Raw genomic sequence first — 20,886 nt, 5'->3', positions numbered from 1 at the left:
AAGGAAACAGGAATCAGCTAAATGTGCATTTATTCCATACTTCTTTGTTTCAATAGTTTGAATAAATGAGGGCTATTTGCATTAAAATAAACCACATTAAGTGAATGCTATTAAAACATTAGAGATAAAAACACAGTGAGGGGGTGTAATTTTGTGAGACATTTAGCTTTCTCTGTCAGAGAGCTCTGATGTCACAATAAACTACAATTCCCAGGATTCCCTAGCAGTGAGCCAGGGCAGTTGAAATGGTCTCAAACTGTTTTATTTCTGCAGTGTATTTCAGACCTACCTGAAAGAAAGAAACTGGTAGCATGAACTTTCATAGACTTGATGCTGATGCTAACAGGCTCTTTCTTTCAATTAGTCTCGAAGGTGCTACAAGATCCCTTTGCATACTACCTAATATTGACAGTACAATTTACTTTCGATATATGACCTTTCTAGCTTTAGACTTTGCCAGCTGGACTGGGCAAATGTGTTTGCATCTATGAAGAAGATGGGAAGTTTGTAGATTTTTATATAGGAAAATTTCAGTAAAATTGAGATAAATCTTGCAATATATGACGCCGCCCGGTGTTGTTGCTGGGGCAGAAGTCACTGTAGTCTGCACAACTGCAGAAGCCTGTTTCTCCCCAGCAACCTTTGGGCCAGTGGCTGCTCTTGCGGAAAATGCACTGCGTCTCAGCTTGCACTGCACTACAAGTCCCAGCTTGCACTTCAAAAGGGAAGAGGCCATGATTGGCTGGCTCGGATCCTTGAGCCTAGCCTAATGGTGGAAGGGGCCTGGGAGGCAGTGCCTCCACTTTTTCCAGGCCCCCTATTGGTGGGCGGGCCTATTTAAGGCCACATCGTGCACCATCCGGTACCATTTTAGCTCTGCTCTCCCACTTTCCGTCCCTTGGCTAGGGTGTTTTTCTCACAACTTTGTTTTAGGGTGGCAACATAGGTCCTGAATCTGGCAGGTGTGGTTTCCAGGGCTCCATAGCACTGGATTGGGAGTCCATTGGACCCAAGAGCGCAGTGACTGAAAGATGCAGGAGGAAGAATTGAGTCCCAAAGGGTTGCTCTGAGAGAACATGTGAGCAAGAGAAGGCAATTCTAATCAATGTGGACAATGATCACCATCATACTGTCAAGTCACATCCACCTACTAGTTTGCCTTCTCTTTTTGAGTAGTGCACCACAGAGTGTTTTGCTTGGTTATGTGCCCAGAAGGGGAAGATAAACACATTTATTCTCTCTCTTACTAGTGTTATTTCCCTGGGTGCCAAGAGAATAGGGATTAGATTAGTTCCAGTGAGTTTAATCCCATTTTTCTCTCGGTATGGTAGCAGACAAGTGAGCAGGTAGAAACTGCTCTTTCAAGAATTATGCATTGTCTCTTCATCCTTACTACTTATTATGGGTGTGACTCTCTTGTCAGAAAAAGAGAATAGGCATGGAGACAACCATTCCAAGGAGGAAAGAAAGCAAGTCACTCAAATCTATGATGCCTGCTTCTTCAAAACATAACATTTGTAATTGTTCCTACTGTGTCACTGGGAGAGAGGATGATCAAACAGTGCAAGCAGTGGCTGCTCCTGCAGGGAGTAGTTACTGCTTCTCACAGCTCAGCTTCTGTCTTTGGATGGAGCAGAGGGATGATAAGGGCCTATTGCGCTGATTGCTGAATCTCCACTGCTAATCTCCCAATAGGAAAGCACAGCCAAGGAAGTGAAGGGATCAAGCAGCTTCCAAGGAATGTCAGTCATTTTTTCTCACTGCACACTTGTACCCTTTCCTTGGTCTTGCCACTCCATCAAAAGAAAGACCAAACAAATAAAGGTGTGATATACTCTCTCTCATTCTCTCAGTCTCTCTCTGGACAGTGCATGGATTTTTTTTTATTATTTTATTTTATTTTATTTTATTTTATTTTTTGCACAGACACCTTTACTGTGTATATTTTTGTGTACTTTTTAGTATTTTTAAATTTTGGGAACTGAATTTTGATATGCAATCCTCTTCTTGTTCCTTGATATAATTCCAAATCACTAGAAGAATGGAGAGTTCAGCTGAGGCATGAAGGAAGGAAATTTATCCACAGTAAGGTGTCTTCTTCAACTACTGAGTCTGTTGCAGCTGCTAACTCTGATAGATTTATTCAAATGGGAGGCAAGCATCATTAAAACATGATTAATAGCACGGTCAGGGGGAAGTTTATGACACACACACCCCACGCTTCTGCCCTTCGTGTCCTGTGTGTAAATTGTAATGGACGCATCTTTGGGTAATAACGGCTGTTATTACCCATGGATGCATTCAATTACAGTTTTCATATGAAAGAGCCCTATATTACATGAAACAAGGCAGCCACCCAACACCCAAAGATGGAAGTACTTCTCCCATACAGCGGCAGAAATTGAGGCAAGCCAACTGTTCATAAGTAGAGTTTCCATCCTTTTTCTCCTTTCAATCCTGTCTTCATGAGTAGTGCTCACAGATGTGGAAAAATTGTCATGAAAAAAATATAAGTGTATAACCTGTGATATCTATAAACTGTGATAACTATTGTCATGGGAAATCTGTTATGGCTAAGAAAATGTTACATTACTTCATGCAGAATAGCCAGAAGCTGACCTAAACTTCTTACCTTAAACATAACATACTAGAGTTCATACAGTTTGAGTAGAGGTATTATCATTCTGACCAATTCCGACAATGGGATATAAGAAAGAGAGATTTTACTGTAAAAGTTCTTATTGGTTATAATGGCTGCTTTGAGAATGGTTAGAAAAACACCTAAAAGCCCTAAAAATGGATTATAAAGTGTTTTAGTTTCCATATACTCAGCTGAAAGAAGGGTATAAAATGGATGTAAGCTTAGAAGGATTTCAAGAAGAGAAAAATGAATTGGATAAAATTATACAAAGTAAGGATGAAAAGAAAACAACAAAATTTTACAATTTACTTCAAGAAAGAGAATTGGAACAGGAAAGAATATAGGAGATAATGATACAATGGGCAAAAGATATTGGAAATGAAATACATATGGAAAGTTGGAAAAAATCGAGGAAGAAGACCCAGAAATGTATTTGCTCACAAGACTTTAAAGAAAAACGTCAGAACAGTGGTACCTCACTCCACAAAATAACTCTAATACATATATTACTAAACAAAATAAACATTAGGAATATCAAAAGGAGATAGGCTTCTGGATTCATATGTGGTGGATATGCCCCAATTTAAATAAATATTGGGAGAAGACATGCAATAATATCCAAAATGTTACAAATAAATTTTCAATTGAAGCCAGAAATATATTTATTAAATAGGACAAATAAAATGGGTGAGAAAGATGAGGAAAAAATATTGGAGAACATTGTTATATATAGTCACTTTAACTAGAATAATGTTAGCGAAGCACTGGAAATCAAAAGAAAATGATGCCGCCCACCTTACCGGGCCGGCATTGTTGCTGGGGCAGAAGGCTCCCTAGTCTCTGCAATTGTGGAGCCCTGTCTCGCCCAGCATCCTTTGGGCCAGCAAGAAGGCCCTCCATTGGCTGTTGGGGTGGAAAGGGTGGCTCTTTTGCACCAGGTGCTGGGACTACACGTCCCAGCTTGCGTTACAAAAGGGAAGAGGCCATGATTGGCTGGCTTGGACCCCCGAGTGCAGCCTATTGGTGGTAGGAGCCTGAGAGGCAGTGCCTCCGCTCTTTCCAGGCCCCCTATTGGTGGGCAGGCCTATTTAAGGCTGCATTGTGCGCCATCTGGCGCTATTTTAGCTCAGCTCTTCCACCCTCCCTCCCTTGGCTAGAACGTTTTTGTTACAACTTTGTTTTAGGGCAGCAGTATAGGTCCTGGATCTGATGGACATGGTTTCCAGGGCTCCGTAGCACTGGATCAGGAGTCCATTGGACTCGGGAGTGCTGAGGGCAGGTGGTGTGGCCATTGTGGTGACCAAATCGAGCGAACATGTCCTGGTGACTAGGGGCTTATTGGAATATGTGACTGACCGGTTCCATATATGCGAGAGGGCGTTTCCGTTGCCCCTATGTCACCCTGATGCTAGGCTGTGACCAAGTAACCTTACATCAATCAACTGGGGTGTTGATTGATGTTTCCAGATCGAAACCTTATGCTTTGGGCCAACCCTACCCTTTGTGCTGTTTGCTAATAAAGTTGTGGCCTTTTTCTCCAATTCTGTGTTGTTGTCTTATTGGGTGGCTTCCTTCCCACAGCAACTCCACCAGTAGATGAATGGATATTGGATTTAATAGATATGAGCAAAATGGGGAAATTAATGTTAGTGAAGCACTGGGAATCAAAAGAAACTTCACCAGTAGATGAATGGATACTGAATTTAAAGAGCGAAATGGATAAATTAACTGTGAGAATTAACAATAAAGATACAGAAAAAAACAGATAAAGAATGGTTCCCAATTACAGAGTTACAGATGGGAAAGATGAAATATGAATTATTTAATACTGTGCTCAATAGTTATACCACTATTGGAGAAAAGGAAAATATAGAATAATCAGAAGTTGAGAATATAGAGCATAACAAATGTTTATGAAGTCAGATGGATTTAATAATTAGTAGAACTGTTGACTGTAGGATGGTTGAATATATGAATGATGGATGGAGGAAGGATACTGTCTAATTAAAAATAATAATAATTGTAAGCCGCTCTGAGAGCCTTTAGGGCTGAAGGGCAGGGTGTAAATACCAATAATAATAATAATAATAATAATAATAATAATAATAATAATCTGTTGGTGTATGCTATGCATTAGTGTTATATGCTACTGTATGTCATGCGTTTTATGATAATAATTTAAAAAAAAGAAATAGAAAACTTTGGATGAATCTCAGTATATAGCTGTGTATGTGTACCTAAAAAACTAGGTATACATACACAGCTATATACTGAGTTTCATACAAAGTAAGAAGTGCACATGCACCTGGAAACACTGGTCCTTACTGTAGTATGGGAACCCTTGACAGCTAAAATGTTATTACATGCTTTCTTTACCTTGATACATCTTCTGTGTCCATTAATCATCACTATATTTAATAAAAAGAACTTGTATAGCTTGATCTAATCTTGATTATCTTTGATTCTGTTTGGTGAGGCATTTGAGTGAATCTGGCCTTAGCTTTGGACATAATTTCAAATGGAACTGTAACTAGTACAGGTATTCCTGTTGTGAAGTAGTGACAATGACACATCTTACTCTTGTTCTTCAAACAATGTTCAAAGATACAGAGATCCCACAAGAAGAGAAAGGCTAGCAATCCCGGTGTATTTGATGCTGTAAAAAAGGTACCTTTACAGAATTGTAATGTATATGAACTGTTATTTATGTATTTCTTTTATTTATAGCCCACCTTTCTCCTCATGCAGGGCCCATCTGTCACATGGGCGGATCAACAAAATGTCATCTGTTACCCTCTGAATCTTATCAACTAGTGTGATACTGAATGCAAGTTTCCATACCACTGGAATTTCTGATTGCATGGAAAGCCTACATGTGTAGAGCTATACAAACAACATTTCCCCTATTAAAATATTATTCTGAAATATAGGTGCAAATAAGGGACAAGAAGTGTATATGCATTTGGAATATATTTTTGTCCCTATACAAGTATCCAGCAGGAATCTTCTGTTACTTATGATTATATGTTTATTGTTTATTATTAGTAGTAAGCATTTTTCAGCTTATTGTTGCTTTCTTACATATAAAATATGATACATTCCTAGAAATCAGCATTATAATTTTACTTACATTTCTTTGTGATCCATCATATTCACACCTTTCTATTTTACCCAAACTGCCATCTGAAAAATACAGTTTTTCTGCACTGTGATCAATGGCAAGCCCATTAGGTGTTAAGATGTCAGTGCTGATGATAACCTGTGCGTTTTTGCCATACAATGTAGCTCTCATGATGCTTGGATGATGCTCATTCCAATTAGTCCAAAACATTAAACTGTAATTTAAAAGGTAAAAATCAAACACAGTTTTCAAAAAAAGGAATTTCAGTCCTATAATGAGATATACAATATAGCATTTAAAATATTGATGGGTAATTTAAAACAGGGAAAGACAGATTTAAGGTGTGTAGAATCTACTTTACAAACTTCTAATCCAAAATATGCATTGGAACACATCAGAACTCTTATTGATTTAAGTGCATTTATTCCAGACTAAACAAGACCAACAATATTTGTGTTATAATACAACCAAAATGAATTTCTACTAGAAGGAATAAATGTCTTTTAAAACCGAATTCCATCAACCTATAATAAATATGGCTATGGCACCTACTTTTGACATTCATCAAGGGCTAAAACATGTGGATGATCATCTTCAGACATTGTTATTACTGCTTCTCTGTTGAAGGCTCCTCTTCGTTTCTGATCAACTGTGTGCCTTGTAATAGAGGATGTAGTTGAGCTGGTCCAATACAAAGTATCCCAAGCTCTGTGATATGCTAGACCCTCTACAGAACCAACATCTAGTAGTGGATAAGAGTGTTAAACAGCAGCTTTAATTAAGAGGGACATGGTCAAAATTACAATACTAAAATTATTTCTGTGAGTCTCTTTTATTATGCATTGTAAATATTAGATAGCAGCACAGTATTTTGCTATCACCATAAATGTATGCCATGTCGTAATGCATTAAATACACCAGGAACACACAAATGTTTGAATAATAAAAAGATTTTCATAAATTTAGCTTTTTGCATTGCTTTTTCTTCTTCTTCCATGAATAGGTACATAGAATAAAGAAAGATAGAGAAGAGTTTACATCAAGTTTTTCATCCCTTGGAGATATATATATATATATATATATATATATATATATGATAGTTTGCGGTTTGTATTTGGTCTTCCTCTCTTCCTAATGGGGATGAACATGAGTGTGGACTTGATGACCGATGAGGCACCTTTCAACTCTATGATTCTATAATGCTATGATTCTACTATTCTTGTACAAGTATATTTGAATCAAACATTTTCAAGAAGTACTACCTGGAATACATCTATGCAGAATGCTGACTAAAGGTTGGACTTCAGAAATAATATGTGGCAAGGAAGCTTAAGGGAGGGGGGCAATCTGAACACGTATTGCAGTCAGAAACATTTATAAATAGCATGTACACATATGCACACACAGAGACTTCTACCTCATAATGCTAAATTAAAACATTAGATGGACCAATTACATTTATTCTATCCTGCTCATGAAGGAACAGTTTATTATTTTTCAAATGAATAGCATATTTAAATGAAGTGAGTGCTAATACAATATGATGTTAATATAAAATACTCACATTATTCACCTGCTACTGACAATATGAATTAAATCAGTAATATGGTATACAACTGATTAACTATCTACACAACAGAAAGCAACAGCTTTTATGATTTACAGAAGCAATGGTGCAGTGATCACATCATTACATTGCCAAATGCCATCTATCACTTTTACTAAACTTAACAAAGATGGATTACATCCCATGAATGAGATACAGCCTATAAATACTATGATGGTGCTCTTCATCTGACTTTCCTGGAGAGTAGAATAGCATATAAATAAAAACAGAAACCTTCAGTTGAAGAAATTGTAAGAGATCAATATTTTTGCATATGAAACACAAAAACATAAAGCTCCAATCATTATGATGGAATTTTTTTAATAACCAGATGATTTGTGGTGGTGGTGCTTGTTTACTATTAAAGTTAAACTATGGAAACTCTCAAAATTAAATATTCCAATAATTAATACATCAGTATTTGCAGATGATATTTGAACCAACTTAATATCTTTACTTATTATGGGAAGAAAAGATTCACACAGATATTTTTGCCCTATACTTTATGCTGTCTTGTAAGACAGATTCAACTTTCCTGAGCTAAACTCAGTGGTTTTGAAATATCTTATTTTAGGACCTCCTGAATTTACTACAGGTTAAAAACTCCACTTCTTACACAGATCTCCCCATTTAATAACATGAAAAACACAGTGGTAAAAATGGTGTGGCGAATGGGAGATAATACAAGTAAGATATAATATAAGAAAGAAAAATAGTCACAACATGAGCAACCTGGTACCTGACCATACTAAAAGTGGTTACTAAGAACAACTGTCATAATCCAGTACAGAGTTTGCATTGGATTTAGTGAATTTATGCAGTGTGCTAAATTGTGGACAAATGCCTAAATTCTATCAATAGATTCAGTTTATAGTCAATACTCATGTAAAGCCCATTGTGATGTCCTGCCAGGACTGATTGAAACTTTCCCCTGCATTTTCTTTCATTTTGGTTCAGGCCATAGTATGTTTAGTGTAGAAAAGTTCTTTGTATTAGTTGTGGCAGGAGCTGTAGGATTCCCCTGCATTATTTCCAGGTTTGGTTTGCCCTTTCCCAATATGCTCTGCTGTAGCTAGAGGTTTTTAGTTGGGGATCAGTCTTTGCTGTGAGCACGCACAGAGCTGTCTTTTGATGGCAAACAGGCCCAGACAGCCGGAAAGGGCATTTCTTACACTTTAGCCAATTTAGTTACCAACTCAGCCAAATTAGTTACCATCAGCAAGAAAATAAAGGAGTTCAGGAGCTGAAAGACCCTGCACCAGTTCCATTGAGTGAGGAGAGCAAACTAACATCAGACCCAGAAAGATGACAACCTGAAGATTGCTGAAACTGTAAAGTACCTTTTGTTTAGAGCTGGGGAGGAGAAAACTCTTTATTTTGTCCTTTAAATTAAATTTCCCCCCTTTTGAACTTTACATTCAGTTTCAGAGCCTTTTTTGGGTAGAAGAGTTTGATCTCACCAGGGTACCCGTGTTGCACACCCAAACCTGCCACCACCTTTAGTTGGGTGTGTCTTCACACCCATTGACTCAGTGGGTTTGCTCTGGTCTAGACTTAACAATAAGATTCAAATGAATGAATTCTGGAGATAAATGAAACATATTAATCATCTGTTTTCTTTTCTTTTCTTTTTTTAAAAAATTATGCTTACTCATTACGTACATATAATTTACCTTTTCAGAAACAGTCTGCCAATTGTTTTACTAGCCCAGATGCTAGGAAGGAGGTTGCTTTCTGACAATCTGTTCACAGAGAATAGTTGTAACAGACAACAGGTGGTCACCATTTGGTGACTGAGATTAAAGCAATGTTTTAAAAGCAATAAACCATCTGAGGATATGAATCAACAACTCACACATATTACAAATGGCACAATGGGAATGGTAATTAATTCTTTACTCTTTCACTGGGCTCCTAAGGTAATGATGAAGCACCAAATCATCAGTGGCAAAAAATAGAAAACAACATAATAATAAGGTCTTATAATTCAGGATCAACAATTTGTCTCCTAACTAGCAGATTGTATAATTGTCTGATGAGTTCTTTTTTGCAAAGAAAATGCTATACAATATGAAGTACTCTAATTTGTAAAATTAGAAAATTTGGCTTGTGATAACCTACCAAAACCAAATTAAAACACAGATTTAATACTACAGTGGCATACTGTTTGCATAATTCTCCACACATCAAAATAATTAAATTTAAAAACCAGCTGATTTCTCTAAAGTTTGGCTGATGTCGTGTAATATCACAAACATCAAGTATAAAATAGATACCATTTTGTTGCCCAACATGGGGAAAGAAGCCTGTGTCTGAAAGTCAGGCACGTTTGCTGAATCGCCAAACTTTGTATTCATAGGAATTCCTCTCCCAGTAACGATTCAGGGATGCAAAGGAGGGAGGCGTTCAGACACAGGCTCTTTCCCCACTTTTTAGGGTCACTTCACTTCACCCCTTAAAGGGAATCTGATCTTTAGTTTGGGGTGATGGGTATAGTGGGCTAGTGTATGGTTTCTGAATCTAGGATAAGCACCCACCTTGTGACACCTGGGAGGATTGTCTTCTATTTTAAAGAATATCTTGTGATTTACCCAGAATGCAAAAGCAGCCAATAAAATGTGCCTTTTCTTTTAGTATCTTCCCTTCTTTCTTTGCTTGTATAGCTTTTACTCTAGCAGAAACATCCTTCTTCCCATGCTTCCTCTGTAGTGTCAGTTCTTGTTTACACAATAAATGCCTTGGTTTACATACCTCTCTTCTTGAATTCTCTTCCATCTTTCTGTTCTTCTTTTAAGAAAAGCACCCCCTCCTCCTCCCTTCCCCTCCTCATCTATCCCATCCAGGCCCAAATTTTGAGGGATACATATTTATAGGATAAAATAATTATACCTCATTCTGATAGGCTGGAGAGGTTTGACATTGTGCAAATGGCTCTCAAAGAAACAACCAGATACATGCACATATTTTTAATATTCCTTGTGCCAGCTGCATCCATGGACAACAAACATGCCTTCACTTACTATGATACATTTTGCCTTCAGGAATTTGCATATTGGAGCAAATTCCTTTAACATCTCTGGTGGCCCATCTTTTGTGTGTGTGTGTGTGTGTGTTTATATATACCCATGAGCATACACACACACACACACACACACACACACACACACACTTGCTGTTGTTCAATGAACAGAAGATAAAAGAGGATGTGGCACATGCCTATACTATACTTAATCTGAAAAAGTGAATGCAGAATACATCAGCTTTCACTGAATGTAAGGTAAGAGAAACTGTTCTTATATTTATTTATGGTGCTAAAGGCTTGTCAGTTACTGATATCCTTGTGAGTCCTAAATCTGTTTTCAGTGAACTGGAAACATATTAGATAATAGGTTGTTTATACACTGTAAATCTACTTTCAGTGAGTTGGAAATGTGTTAGATAATGGGTTGTTTATGAGTTGCAGATCTGTTCAGTGAGCTGAAAATTTGTCAGATAATGGGCTGTTTATGAATTCTAAATCAATATTCAGTGAGTTGGAACAATGTTTGATAATGACTTGTGCATGAGTAGTAAATCTCTTTCTAGTGAACTGGAACTTACTAGATAATAGGTTGCTTCTGTGTAGTAAATCTGTATCCAGTGAGCTGAAAACATGTTAGATAATGGGTGCTTGTGAGTTGTAAATCTGTTTTAGTGAACTGGAAACTAGTTTAACAAAAGACTTCTTATAAGTCATTTGGATTCCAAGCACGGGACATATATTACATGGTAGGTGTTTGGAAACCGTTTCATTGTGAGAATAAATGAAATAGAGCATTTTCTTTTTTAGTAGTAATTATTCTTGTGAAAGACTGATATCATCTTGCATGCCATTGCTCCTGCTCTTTTGACTAAATACAATGTAATAGCTTGTATAAAATATCACCATATCTGTAATTAGTGAAAACACTGATTCCAAGCTGATCTGTTCTCACCTAAAACCAGACAGTGAAAGTGTCATCATACTTGGCATTCATATAAAATTTAGGATTATGAAAACATTCACCATACGTTGATGTTATAATCTTATAATAACCACATAAGGTCACTATTTGCAATGCAGTCAGGACACAACATATGAGAAAGTTGTTTGGAATTCAGAAGGTTCGAAACCTCCCTAATTTATAGTAATAACAAGTTTCACATTGTAGCTACTATGACTAAAGGTTCTATTCTAAAATGCCATGGTCCAGATCTCAGAAATTATAGGAATAATCAGAAAAAACATTTCCTCATATGCTGGGGATAAGCCACTCCTATCACCAACATGGCTGTGGTATCACATATATCAAGCTGCAGCCCGGAAAGTGGTCTAAATGGAGTCATGTGTAAATTCTACATGATTAGAAGGCACTGCAGCACTCCTGTCATGAGATCACTGACACACAGATGACAGTGGTCAAGCTACTGTTGTTGAAGAATATTCTTAGCCTTTCCCAGCCCAATCTAAACATAAAAGGATTTGTAGCAACCAATCAAATGGTCCTATATCAAGGTGGTGCTAAATCATGATGCACTTCCAGATTACGATTCAAGGATCACCCCCAGATTGTCCCCAGACAACTGACGCTATATTTTTTTTTTTTTGGACATGCAAACCACTCATTCACAGAACTTTTATCCAGGATTTAGAATTATTTTATTGACCCTTATTCAGCTCACTATTGTCTCCACATATCCACATCAATAAACAACAAAAGCCCTCTCCTCTTCTAACAGCCATTCATTAGAAAAGCTAAAATTGATTTAATCTCTAAACCAGATCTGAACCCACATAAAAAGAATCTAGATAATCAACTCCATGAAAGAATTTCTGCATCATAACTCTGTTGAGAAAATTTCCCCTAAAGGGCATATTTGAGACTGGGGAGTAGTTGTCACATACCACAGGGTCTAGGATGATCTTCACAAGTAGTCATGTACCTCTAACAAGGTGGCATCCACAGAGAGGAATTAACATGCTCAAGACCCACCCAGTCCAAATTTAAACAGCCAAAATATGCAAGGACTGAGAAAGTAAATATTTGAGTGCAGAAATGCAAATACTTTCCCATATCTTCAAATACTTTCCCACTGAAAGTGAGCCCATGATGTCCAGTTAGAGTCATCATTGGACTTTTCAGGCAGAGCTATGATTGCAACATTGCTGTGGAGGTGACTCAGTTTTATTCTCAAAGTGTTATGATTCTAAAAGTGCTATGATTTCTTTACCAGCACTGATACTAACAGCCTTTGAATCACTTCAGAAAGCCTTCCCTCTCTAAATGTACATAAACAAGTTTTCAGTGAGAAAGAGTGTGGCAATTTCTATTATGTTTAACTTTGTATGCCTGTGCAATTGCGTGTGTGTGTATGTGTGACATATCAGTACATCTCAGCTTAACTGACCAGGTGGCCAGCATCATTCCACAAGAAAGAAAATCAAGTTGATATTCATGTAGTGGAACATAAAACAACATAACTCTAAAGGAAAACTATTTTGTTGATGATGATGGAGAAACAAAAATCTAGATGAAGGAAAATATATTATTTTCTGGTGGGAGAGATTCTTTGGGATGTATGGCAGTTTGAAAGAAATAAACAAAGAACTGATTTTTTTTTAAAAAATGAATAGTTGAAAGAAAAGAAAAATTAAGCAGGATGCAAAGGTTAAGTGGAATAAAGGAATATATATGTAAAAGCAGTGTGCAAGTAATTATCATATATAGTAATCCATGATGATCACATACTTGGAGAGCAAAGAGATACAGAACACAGCATGAATGAGGCAAGTCAAGAGAAATGTCCTTGGTTGTGTTTAACAGGATGTAGAAGTGAGGGCAATGGAATACTGTCAGTAAATCATACATAATATGTGAAGCATATGAAACAAAACAAAGCACTCAATATTATGTGTAATGACTTCAGTGGGAATTGCAAGAAGGAGAAGGGAAGAAATAGAACCCACCATACACATGTTCATATAATCCACTAGATTCAACTGAGGGCTGGAACAGATGGGCAGGAAAAAGCAGCCTGATTCTGCTTTTTCAAAAAGTGGGCCCAATCCTCACTGCCCATGCTGACCGCTCCCAAGATTGGCTGAATAAACACAGGCCTGCCACATGGTACAGTGTCAAGCCACACTGCTGGGTAATTTTTTTTTGTTGCCTCCCCACCGTACATGTACATCATCTCACATACACGCCACCTGCAACCTTCAAACTTCTCCCATGTCTGCCTAGATGCCACCCCATTGCATGGCCACCCCTTTGATCAGCCACACAGTCGTATCACATCAATGTGTGATTGATACATTGGCAAAGCATAGTCAAGGATGCCCCCCATGCATGGCTCCTTCACCACCTCATGCCTCTCTGTTGGACTGTCTGGTTTGTGTTTGTTGCAATTACATCCATTTGATTTGTTGCACTTTCATTTCTTTGCTTTGTTGCAGCCTTGCAGTGTTCATATGTAGCAGCAAAGTTCTGCATTTTCCTCATTGGGTCATATTATTCCGGGTTCTTTTTGCTCCAGTTTTTAGCCCCAGAACACAGCTTTGGTCTGGTTTCCAATTGCTTTCGAAGCATGTGTCATTTAAATGCTCTGCCTTCAAAGCAGCTTGAAACTGCTGTATTTTGCCCAACTGTTTCACCTCTGGGACTACCACCAGATAAGTGGACTGCAACCTAAGTGTATATATATTTGCATATTATCAAAATCTAATCAAACTACCTTGTAGGGTTTTGGGGTTTTTTTGCAAATTCTGAGGAAAATGTAAAATACATAAAATGTAAAACACATTTGCAGCCACTCATTTTAACAATAAAAAACAAAATAGCTGTTAATATTTTCTTCTTTATACAATATTAGTGAGACAGGCCATTTTTTCACTTGCTGCCCCTCACTCCTGGAACCTTCTTCCCCCACAAGCAAGAGCCATCACTTCTTTAACCAGCTTCAAAACGGAGTTGAAAACCATCCTGTTCAGAGAAGTTTTCCCAGGCATTGCATAATTGTTGCTTACTATTTGATGTTCTTTTGGTCCCTGTTTATCAAACCATTTCCTGTATTGCTATGTACTGTATATGCATTATCCTACTTGAGAGTATGTATTTTCCCTGGAAAATGATTAACTATCCATTATGAAGCCAAGCCCTCCCTCCAGTCCATCTGCCTTGGTCCAGGCCTTGGAGGTAGAGAGGAACTGCTGGACCTCTTACCCTTTCCCGCCACCACTCCCTTCTCCTTCTGTGTTATGTCTTTTTAGATTGTAAGCCCGAGGGCAGGGATCTGTCTAACTAAAAAGATTGCATGTACAGCGCTGTGTAAATTTACAGCGCTTCATAAATAAAGGTTAATAATAATAATAATAATAATAATAATAATACCAAAATGGCTGAAAAACAAAATAAAATATCCTCATCATTAAAGCAATCGAAGTTCTATTCAATGTAGTTAAGCATTTTTCAAAAGAAGCAGTACTTAAATTAATAAATTACAACTTTTTAAAAAGTGGATTTTTAAAATAAAGACTGTACTTACTTTCAACTATAACTTTTCTGCCAGACCAATCATCTTTAATAAGTTGTATATTTCCAAAATGTGCATCACTGAAGAAAATTCGGTTAGTACCACCTCCTTTCTGGTTGTAATCAAAAGCCAGTGCTATTACATTTTTGAAATATTCTGGATTTTCATAAGGTTGCACTGGTGAATTTAAATTTGTCTCATCTGAAATATGTATAGTTTTTAATATTGTTCTTCCTGAATAAAGCAAGTAGCCATCATGTCTCAGGCATGAAACACCATCCTCTGCTAAATAGCCATGTGCACAAGCACACGTTTTCTGCATCTTTCCTCGATAGAGACAAAGTTGTTGGCACCCACCATTGTTCCTGGCACATATGTTGGTTCCTGCAAGGAAAATAATCATGATTATGATAATTATAATATTAGTAATAATAGTAATAATAATTATAGTTTCTGTAATATATGTTAATGTATTTTCTTTAATGGTGTTTTACTTCACTTGTCAAAAATATATCTTATCCTTGTATTTATAATAAACTTTTTTTCAGTTTTATTAAACTAATTATTCACATAATTTATCAGTCTATAATGGTATGTTAGAATTAAACAACTGTATTACGGTTAGGTCCTTAAGATTTACTATGCTAAAATTAGCTATATATTTTTGAAGTCCTTATAGAGAGTAATATTTATTTTTTTCTAACTGTAAGCTGTTAAAAGACCAAGTGCATTTCGGATGTACTTGGAAATAATCCCTTTTAATTTCAAATAGGGATTTCTTTCTAATGTGAACAGTAGTTTATATAGAAATTGTATGGCTTTGAGTCGTATCATGGACAGTATCCTCTGGTGCATTTCAATTGAGAGAAACTAATGATGCCAGTAGAAACAAAACATATCTCCTCCTTTTTGCAGCCCCATCATACCTCTAAAGCCTCCTCAGGAGGCGGGGAACCCCTCTGGAGCTATTTGCATCTTGAAAGGCTTCTAGGGACAGTAAGAAGGGAAGAAAGTCTTGACACGAATGCAATTTAGGCTATTGCCTTTGACCAACAGAATGGTTCCTTCTAAGTACAGAAGACCTCTGATCTGTTGGAACATATCTATTCGTAGAGGCAATTTTCCATTATTTCCCCCTTACAGTCCCTGAAAATCTTATATAGAGAATTACACTCTGAGAGGAGGCTGAGAAACTGCAGAAGAAGGGCTTAGCGAAAACTGCTTTGTCTTTTTCCACTGTTCTGAGTGGAAATTGCTCAGCAAGTGTTCCCATTAGTGAGAAAAATACTCTGGATCCAACCGTACATGTATTTATATTGTATCACACACATTCATATTTATATGTGTATATATAGTATCACTTACTGCTCTATTTTTTATTACCTTGTTTTGCTTGGTAATAAATTAAAATTTTAATATTTGTTAATTTTAATTTGAGCTTTTAATGAAATGAGTGTGACCATACTGCTGAAAGAAAGGCCATAAGACTTTTACTGATTTTCCCTTTCTGCTGTCCCTCCAAACCTCTCCAAACCTAAGAGTGGTGGGTTGTCCTGTAGAACAGTGTGTGGCCAGGTGAGTATTGACCAAAACAAACAAAGTACTCAGTTTCAGCAGAGTAATCCTCTGCTGGATATAAACCCTTCTGTTTGAAGCAGACCTGCTATGAATGCCCATTCGTCTGATCTTTTCTGAATGACAATAGTAAAAAGGATGAAATAAAACAGAGGATGAAATAAAGAGATTAGATCGCAGAGTCATCATTCACCCTATCCTGGCCTGAATGACAACAAACAACTCTAGTTCATCTTTGACATTTGTTTTGTGGGCATGTTTGGTCATTTATGTTTTAAAACAATGTGCCAATTACTGTTCAGTATAATTGTTTGCATTTCCTTGAAAGTCTATTTGCATATAGAAATGTATTTGGTAAAATGCTAATTTGAGAGAAACCAAAGGCACAATTCACAGCTAGATTTACCAATTCTGATATAAGCCAGTTTATCAATACAAAGTAAACAAACACTGGCAAACCTCAGGTATATTGTTTAATTACATACTATGCAAGCCATAATCTGTTGGCAAATTGTCACACAAAATTGATGGCTTGCTTTTCTGCCTTTAATGCTGCAGTAATACTCAAAATTCAGAACTTAGTACTCTAATGGTATAGAGATGGACATACTTACCTTCTATTTGTTGAAAAGCAAATAATTGTTAAAGGTCAAGCTACAGGGACCAGTTTTAAAAGTTGGAAAACAGCCATGATAAAAGTTGGTGGTGTCTTTTCTCTGGTTGGGAGGTTTTGCAATTGCTCTGGCACTAAATCCTCAAATCCAAGCATAAAATAGTTCCACTACTAAGCTTTCCATGTGCCATTTGGTACTAAGGTGAGGTGGCATCTAAAACTGGAATGCCTCTTGGACTGATAATATTCAGGGTCTGTGTGATATGCATGTCTGAAAGAGTGGTGTAGACTTTTTCTTTCCTCTAGCAGAAAAGAGTGTATTTTTAAAATAACACTCCAGGTCTCCAGTGTCTTTAAATATACAAAGCAGCTTTCTTTGCCAAGGAAGTGGATAATTGAGCACAATTCAATGAGTCTCTGCATGCAAGACTACAGATTTGTACAATATGTGCACAGCAAGACTTTTTCCTTTTGGCACAATCCAACCAAATTAAGCATTTTGAAGCCCATTGACTTAAATCGTTGTGTTAAAATGTATCCGGAAAGAGTTCTTAACTTTGGCTGGATCATCTGTTCCTTTTCAAAATAACAACTCTGTACCAAGAAGTTTTCAAAGATAGTTTTCAATGAAGCATGGAGTGCCTTTTTGAAAATTACTTTCTATCTCATGCATAGATCTTTTTTGTGCTTTCAGTCTGTACCAATGAAAACAATAAATGCCATCTATACATTTTTAATGTATAGTTACTTAGTGGGACATATTCAACTTAGACGATACCACTTAATGAAGTTTATTCTTTAAAAAAAATGAGAAGAACATAATTGCTTCCTTTAGACAGACATAATTTTATCTTCATACAATAAACAAGTATTTTGGACAATCAGTTCTGTTTCATTTACAATAATAAATGTTTTAGTAGACTAGAAATGTTAATATATGATTTGAAAAGGTGTGTGCATTGAGATATGGCAGTAAATTTGGAAAGTGGTCTATACTCTGACCTTTGTCTTGTCTTAATAATAATAATAATAATAATAATTGTATTCTGCCTTTTCCCAGGGGAATCAATGTAGATTACAACAATTATAACAATAAAACATCAAGAATAAAATTACAATTAAAAAGAACAACCCCATATCCCAACCCTCCCCCATCATAAAAACATTAATCAAAACCATAAAAGGAAATTAAAGAATATAATAAATTAAAAGAACATGCCTCTTAATACCTTCTTACCCCACTATAAAATAAAATATAAATTACAAATTCAGGCTTTGGTTTTATTTTCATGGCTTTTACAATAACTTTATAGTCTGAGTGTGGCCTACATGGTTCTCAGTGTAAATTAAAAACTACCATTTGATCCTGACTGTTTAACATTTTACAGATGTTACATTTATTGTAAAACATCTACACAGTTAGGACCCACTATCTAGAGACTAAGTTAAAGTTATCGCTATCTAGAATGTCAGTGACACAGAGGGAGCAGAAATCTCTACTGGATGCTCATTTTACTGGGTCAGTACCTATTAAAGGATAAAGCAGGTGTTTTAAATTTTAAAAAATACCCGTGCTTTTTCTCATCCTGAAAGGTCATGATGCCAATGCTTTACACCATAACCTATATGAAGTACTTCGGCTTTAATAAGATTATTTTTTAAATAGTTGAAATGAAATAGATAACATTTCAAAATATTTTCACCTGTTTTTCTTTCCCCCTTTGTATTTCTGGTTCACTGACAGCCCCTCCCAAAGACATTAACCATTTGTAGCCTACTAAAATCTGGAAAAAATGTATTCAAATCATTCAGATATGATTTAAAAATTCAAACTTTGTTATCTTATTCTAGTGTGTTACATGATGCCCCACACTTCCACTGGTGATTCATGCAGAACAGTTAAGTTTGAAGAATGAACACAGTTTTCTAGAAACCAACCTATTCTGGTGTATCAAGCTCATCCGAGCATACAATATATTTTTAAGGTACAATAATGGAGAATGGTGGCTGCCAGGGTGTGTGTGTGTGTGATTCACATGTATACACACTTTCATGTTTGAACATAACTTAGTGGGCTAGTGGCATTTCCCTATGCAGCAGCAAAAGCTAAAAGACTAAAAGATTTATTGTGCTATTTGAGGAAATAGGCTGTAGATCTTATGGTACAATAAATCTGCTAAGCTTGCAAGGAGATATAAGGCCATTAGGTTTTTGGGTTTTTTGGTTTCAAACTGCTCACTTAGATAAGGCAAGTAAATGTTAGATTGATATGTAAATGTGACCTCTTCTCCTCTGTCCCCTTGTAACAATGTGGAAATGGTCAGTACAAAGTCATATTTTGTAAAATTGTGTTGGCTGTTTAAAAAATAATAATATCCATGTCAAGTTTTCATTATATTCTAAATGGCCTAGCAGTGGAGCACTTCCTAGGTTAATACAGAAGTTCAAGAAGCTTCAGAATTTTGCCCTGGTATATAGGATGGTGTGTATCCCTCTCAAAATAATGTTTGGATGTGAAAAGAGATGAACAAATATTACCGTAATATTCACCTGCACCAACTACAGATACTACCAGAAATGGAACATATCCCAAATCAACCAGAAGACTGGTAATCAATACATGAGTATGAATGCATTGTAAGAAAATGATTTTTAAAAAGAACATCCTAGTAGTTCAGATAAATTAGTATGCAAAAGTACTATAAAAGAAATTACTTCACAAAAAAGTGCAACAAAACATGAGAAAAAGTGCAACAAAAATCAACATCTATACAAAAGCTTCAAGTTACACTCTTCCCTCAAAGCATACATTGGAACTTTTTCATAATTACAGAAAAATATGTTCTTTCCTCCTCTTGGTTTACACTGCTAATACAAATAATTCAGCAATAAAATACAAACTGTCTAATAAATTGTGTCAGCCAACTTTGGGAAGGTAGTTAACAGACACATTTTTGCCATTATCAAACCCATCAAAGAAGTCATCTTTTCAGAATGAGGACACAAACACCCCTAACTTCAGTATTTTATTTATCTGTATATAAAATACACTGCATAGCTTGGTTTGACAAGCACAACATTAATAAAAGAGAAAATGTTAATAGACAAATCTGAGAAATTTTACATATAAAATATGGAATCATGATTTACTATATTATGGCCATCCCCCTCCCCCCCCCCCCCACGATGGAGGGGTTGGAGTGGGGATGAGCTGTTAGCTGCTCTCCCATTGGTTGAGCCCATGGCAGTTTAAATCATGCCATGGCAGTGTTGCCATGGTGGGAGACTTTGGGGGACATGATTGGAGGCAAGGTTTGCAAGTCACTCCTATTTGTTTCATTGGTCCAAACATGGAAATGTTGCAGAAGCGCCAGGGATGTGATCATCCATGGTGCTTATAAAGTGTGATTGAGGCTTCCCGCTATGTTCCCATCATGGAATCGTTTGCGGGGAAGCAATTTTCTGAATAACAGGATATCCTGTTATCCAGAAAATGGCTCCCCATGGCTTCCCCATGAATGATTCCATGATGGGAACATAGCGGGAAGCCTCAATTACACTTTATAAGCACCATGGATGATCACATCCCTGGTGCTTCTGCAACATTTCTTCAACATTTTCATGACGTTTGCATGACATTTTGCCCTACGTGTGATAAGGTCCATATCAATCAACCCACCCACTCGCCGCTGGTATAGTACAATGTTTTGCTTGGTCATCTCAGGGCTGGGTAGAAATTTTGTCCCTTTCCCATAGGTTTTTCACCTATCCCATGAATT

At 36.7% G+C, this 20,886-nt stretch overlaps 1 protein-coding gene across 1 annotated transcript in view; it reads right to left on the bottom strand.

Moving 5' to 3' along the window:
- Positions 1-20,886, bottom strand: part of LOC149313891 (low-density lipoprotein receptor-related protein 1B-like) — a 734,124-nt gene that overhangs the window by 181,173 nt on the left and 532,065 nt on the right. The window contains exons 42-44 of the mRNA XM_089523040.1: positions 14,932-15,303; positions 6,315-6,504; positions 5,772-5,976 (exon numbers count right to left, since the gene is read on the bottom strand). Coding sequence (XP_089379166.1) covers positions 5,772-5,976; positions 6,315-6,504; positions 14,932-15,303 — 767 coding nt within the window. The remainder of the gene's footprint in view (positions 1-5,771; positions 5,977-6,314; positions 6,505-14,931; positions 15,304-20,886) is intronic.

Source organism: Sceloporus occidentalis, unplaced genomic scaffold, assembly GCF_023333645.1.
Source record: "Sceloporus occidentalis isolate IW3139 unplaced genomic scaffold, rSceOcc1.0.p SCAF_4, whole genome shotgun sequence".
NCBI lineage: Eukaryota > Metazoa > Chordata > Lepidosauria > Squamata > Phrynosomatidae > Sceloporus > Sceloporus occidentalis.
This window is presented reverse-complemented; position numbering and strand designations above follow the sequence as displayed.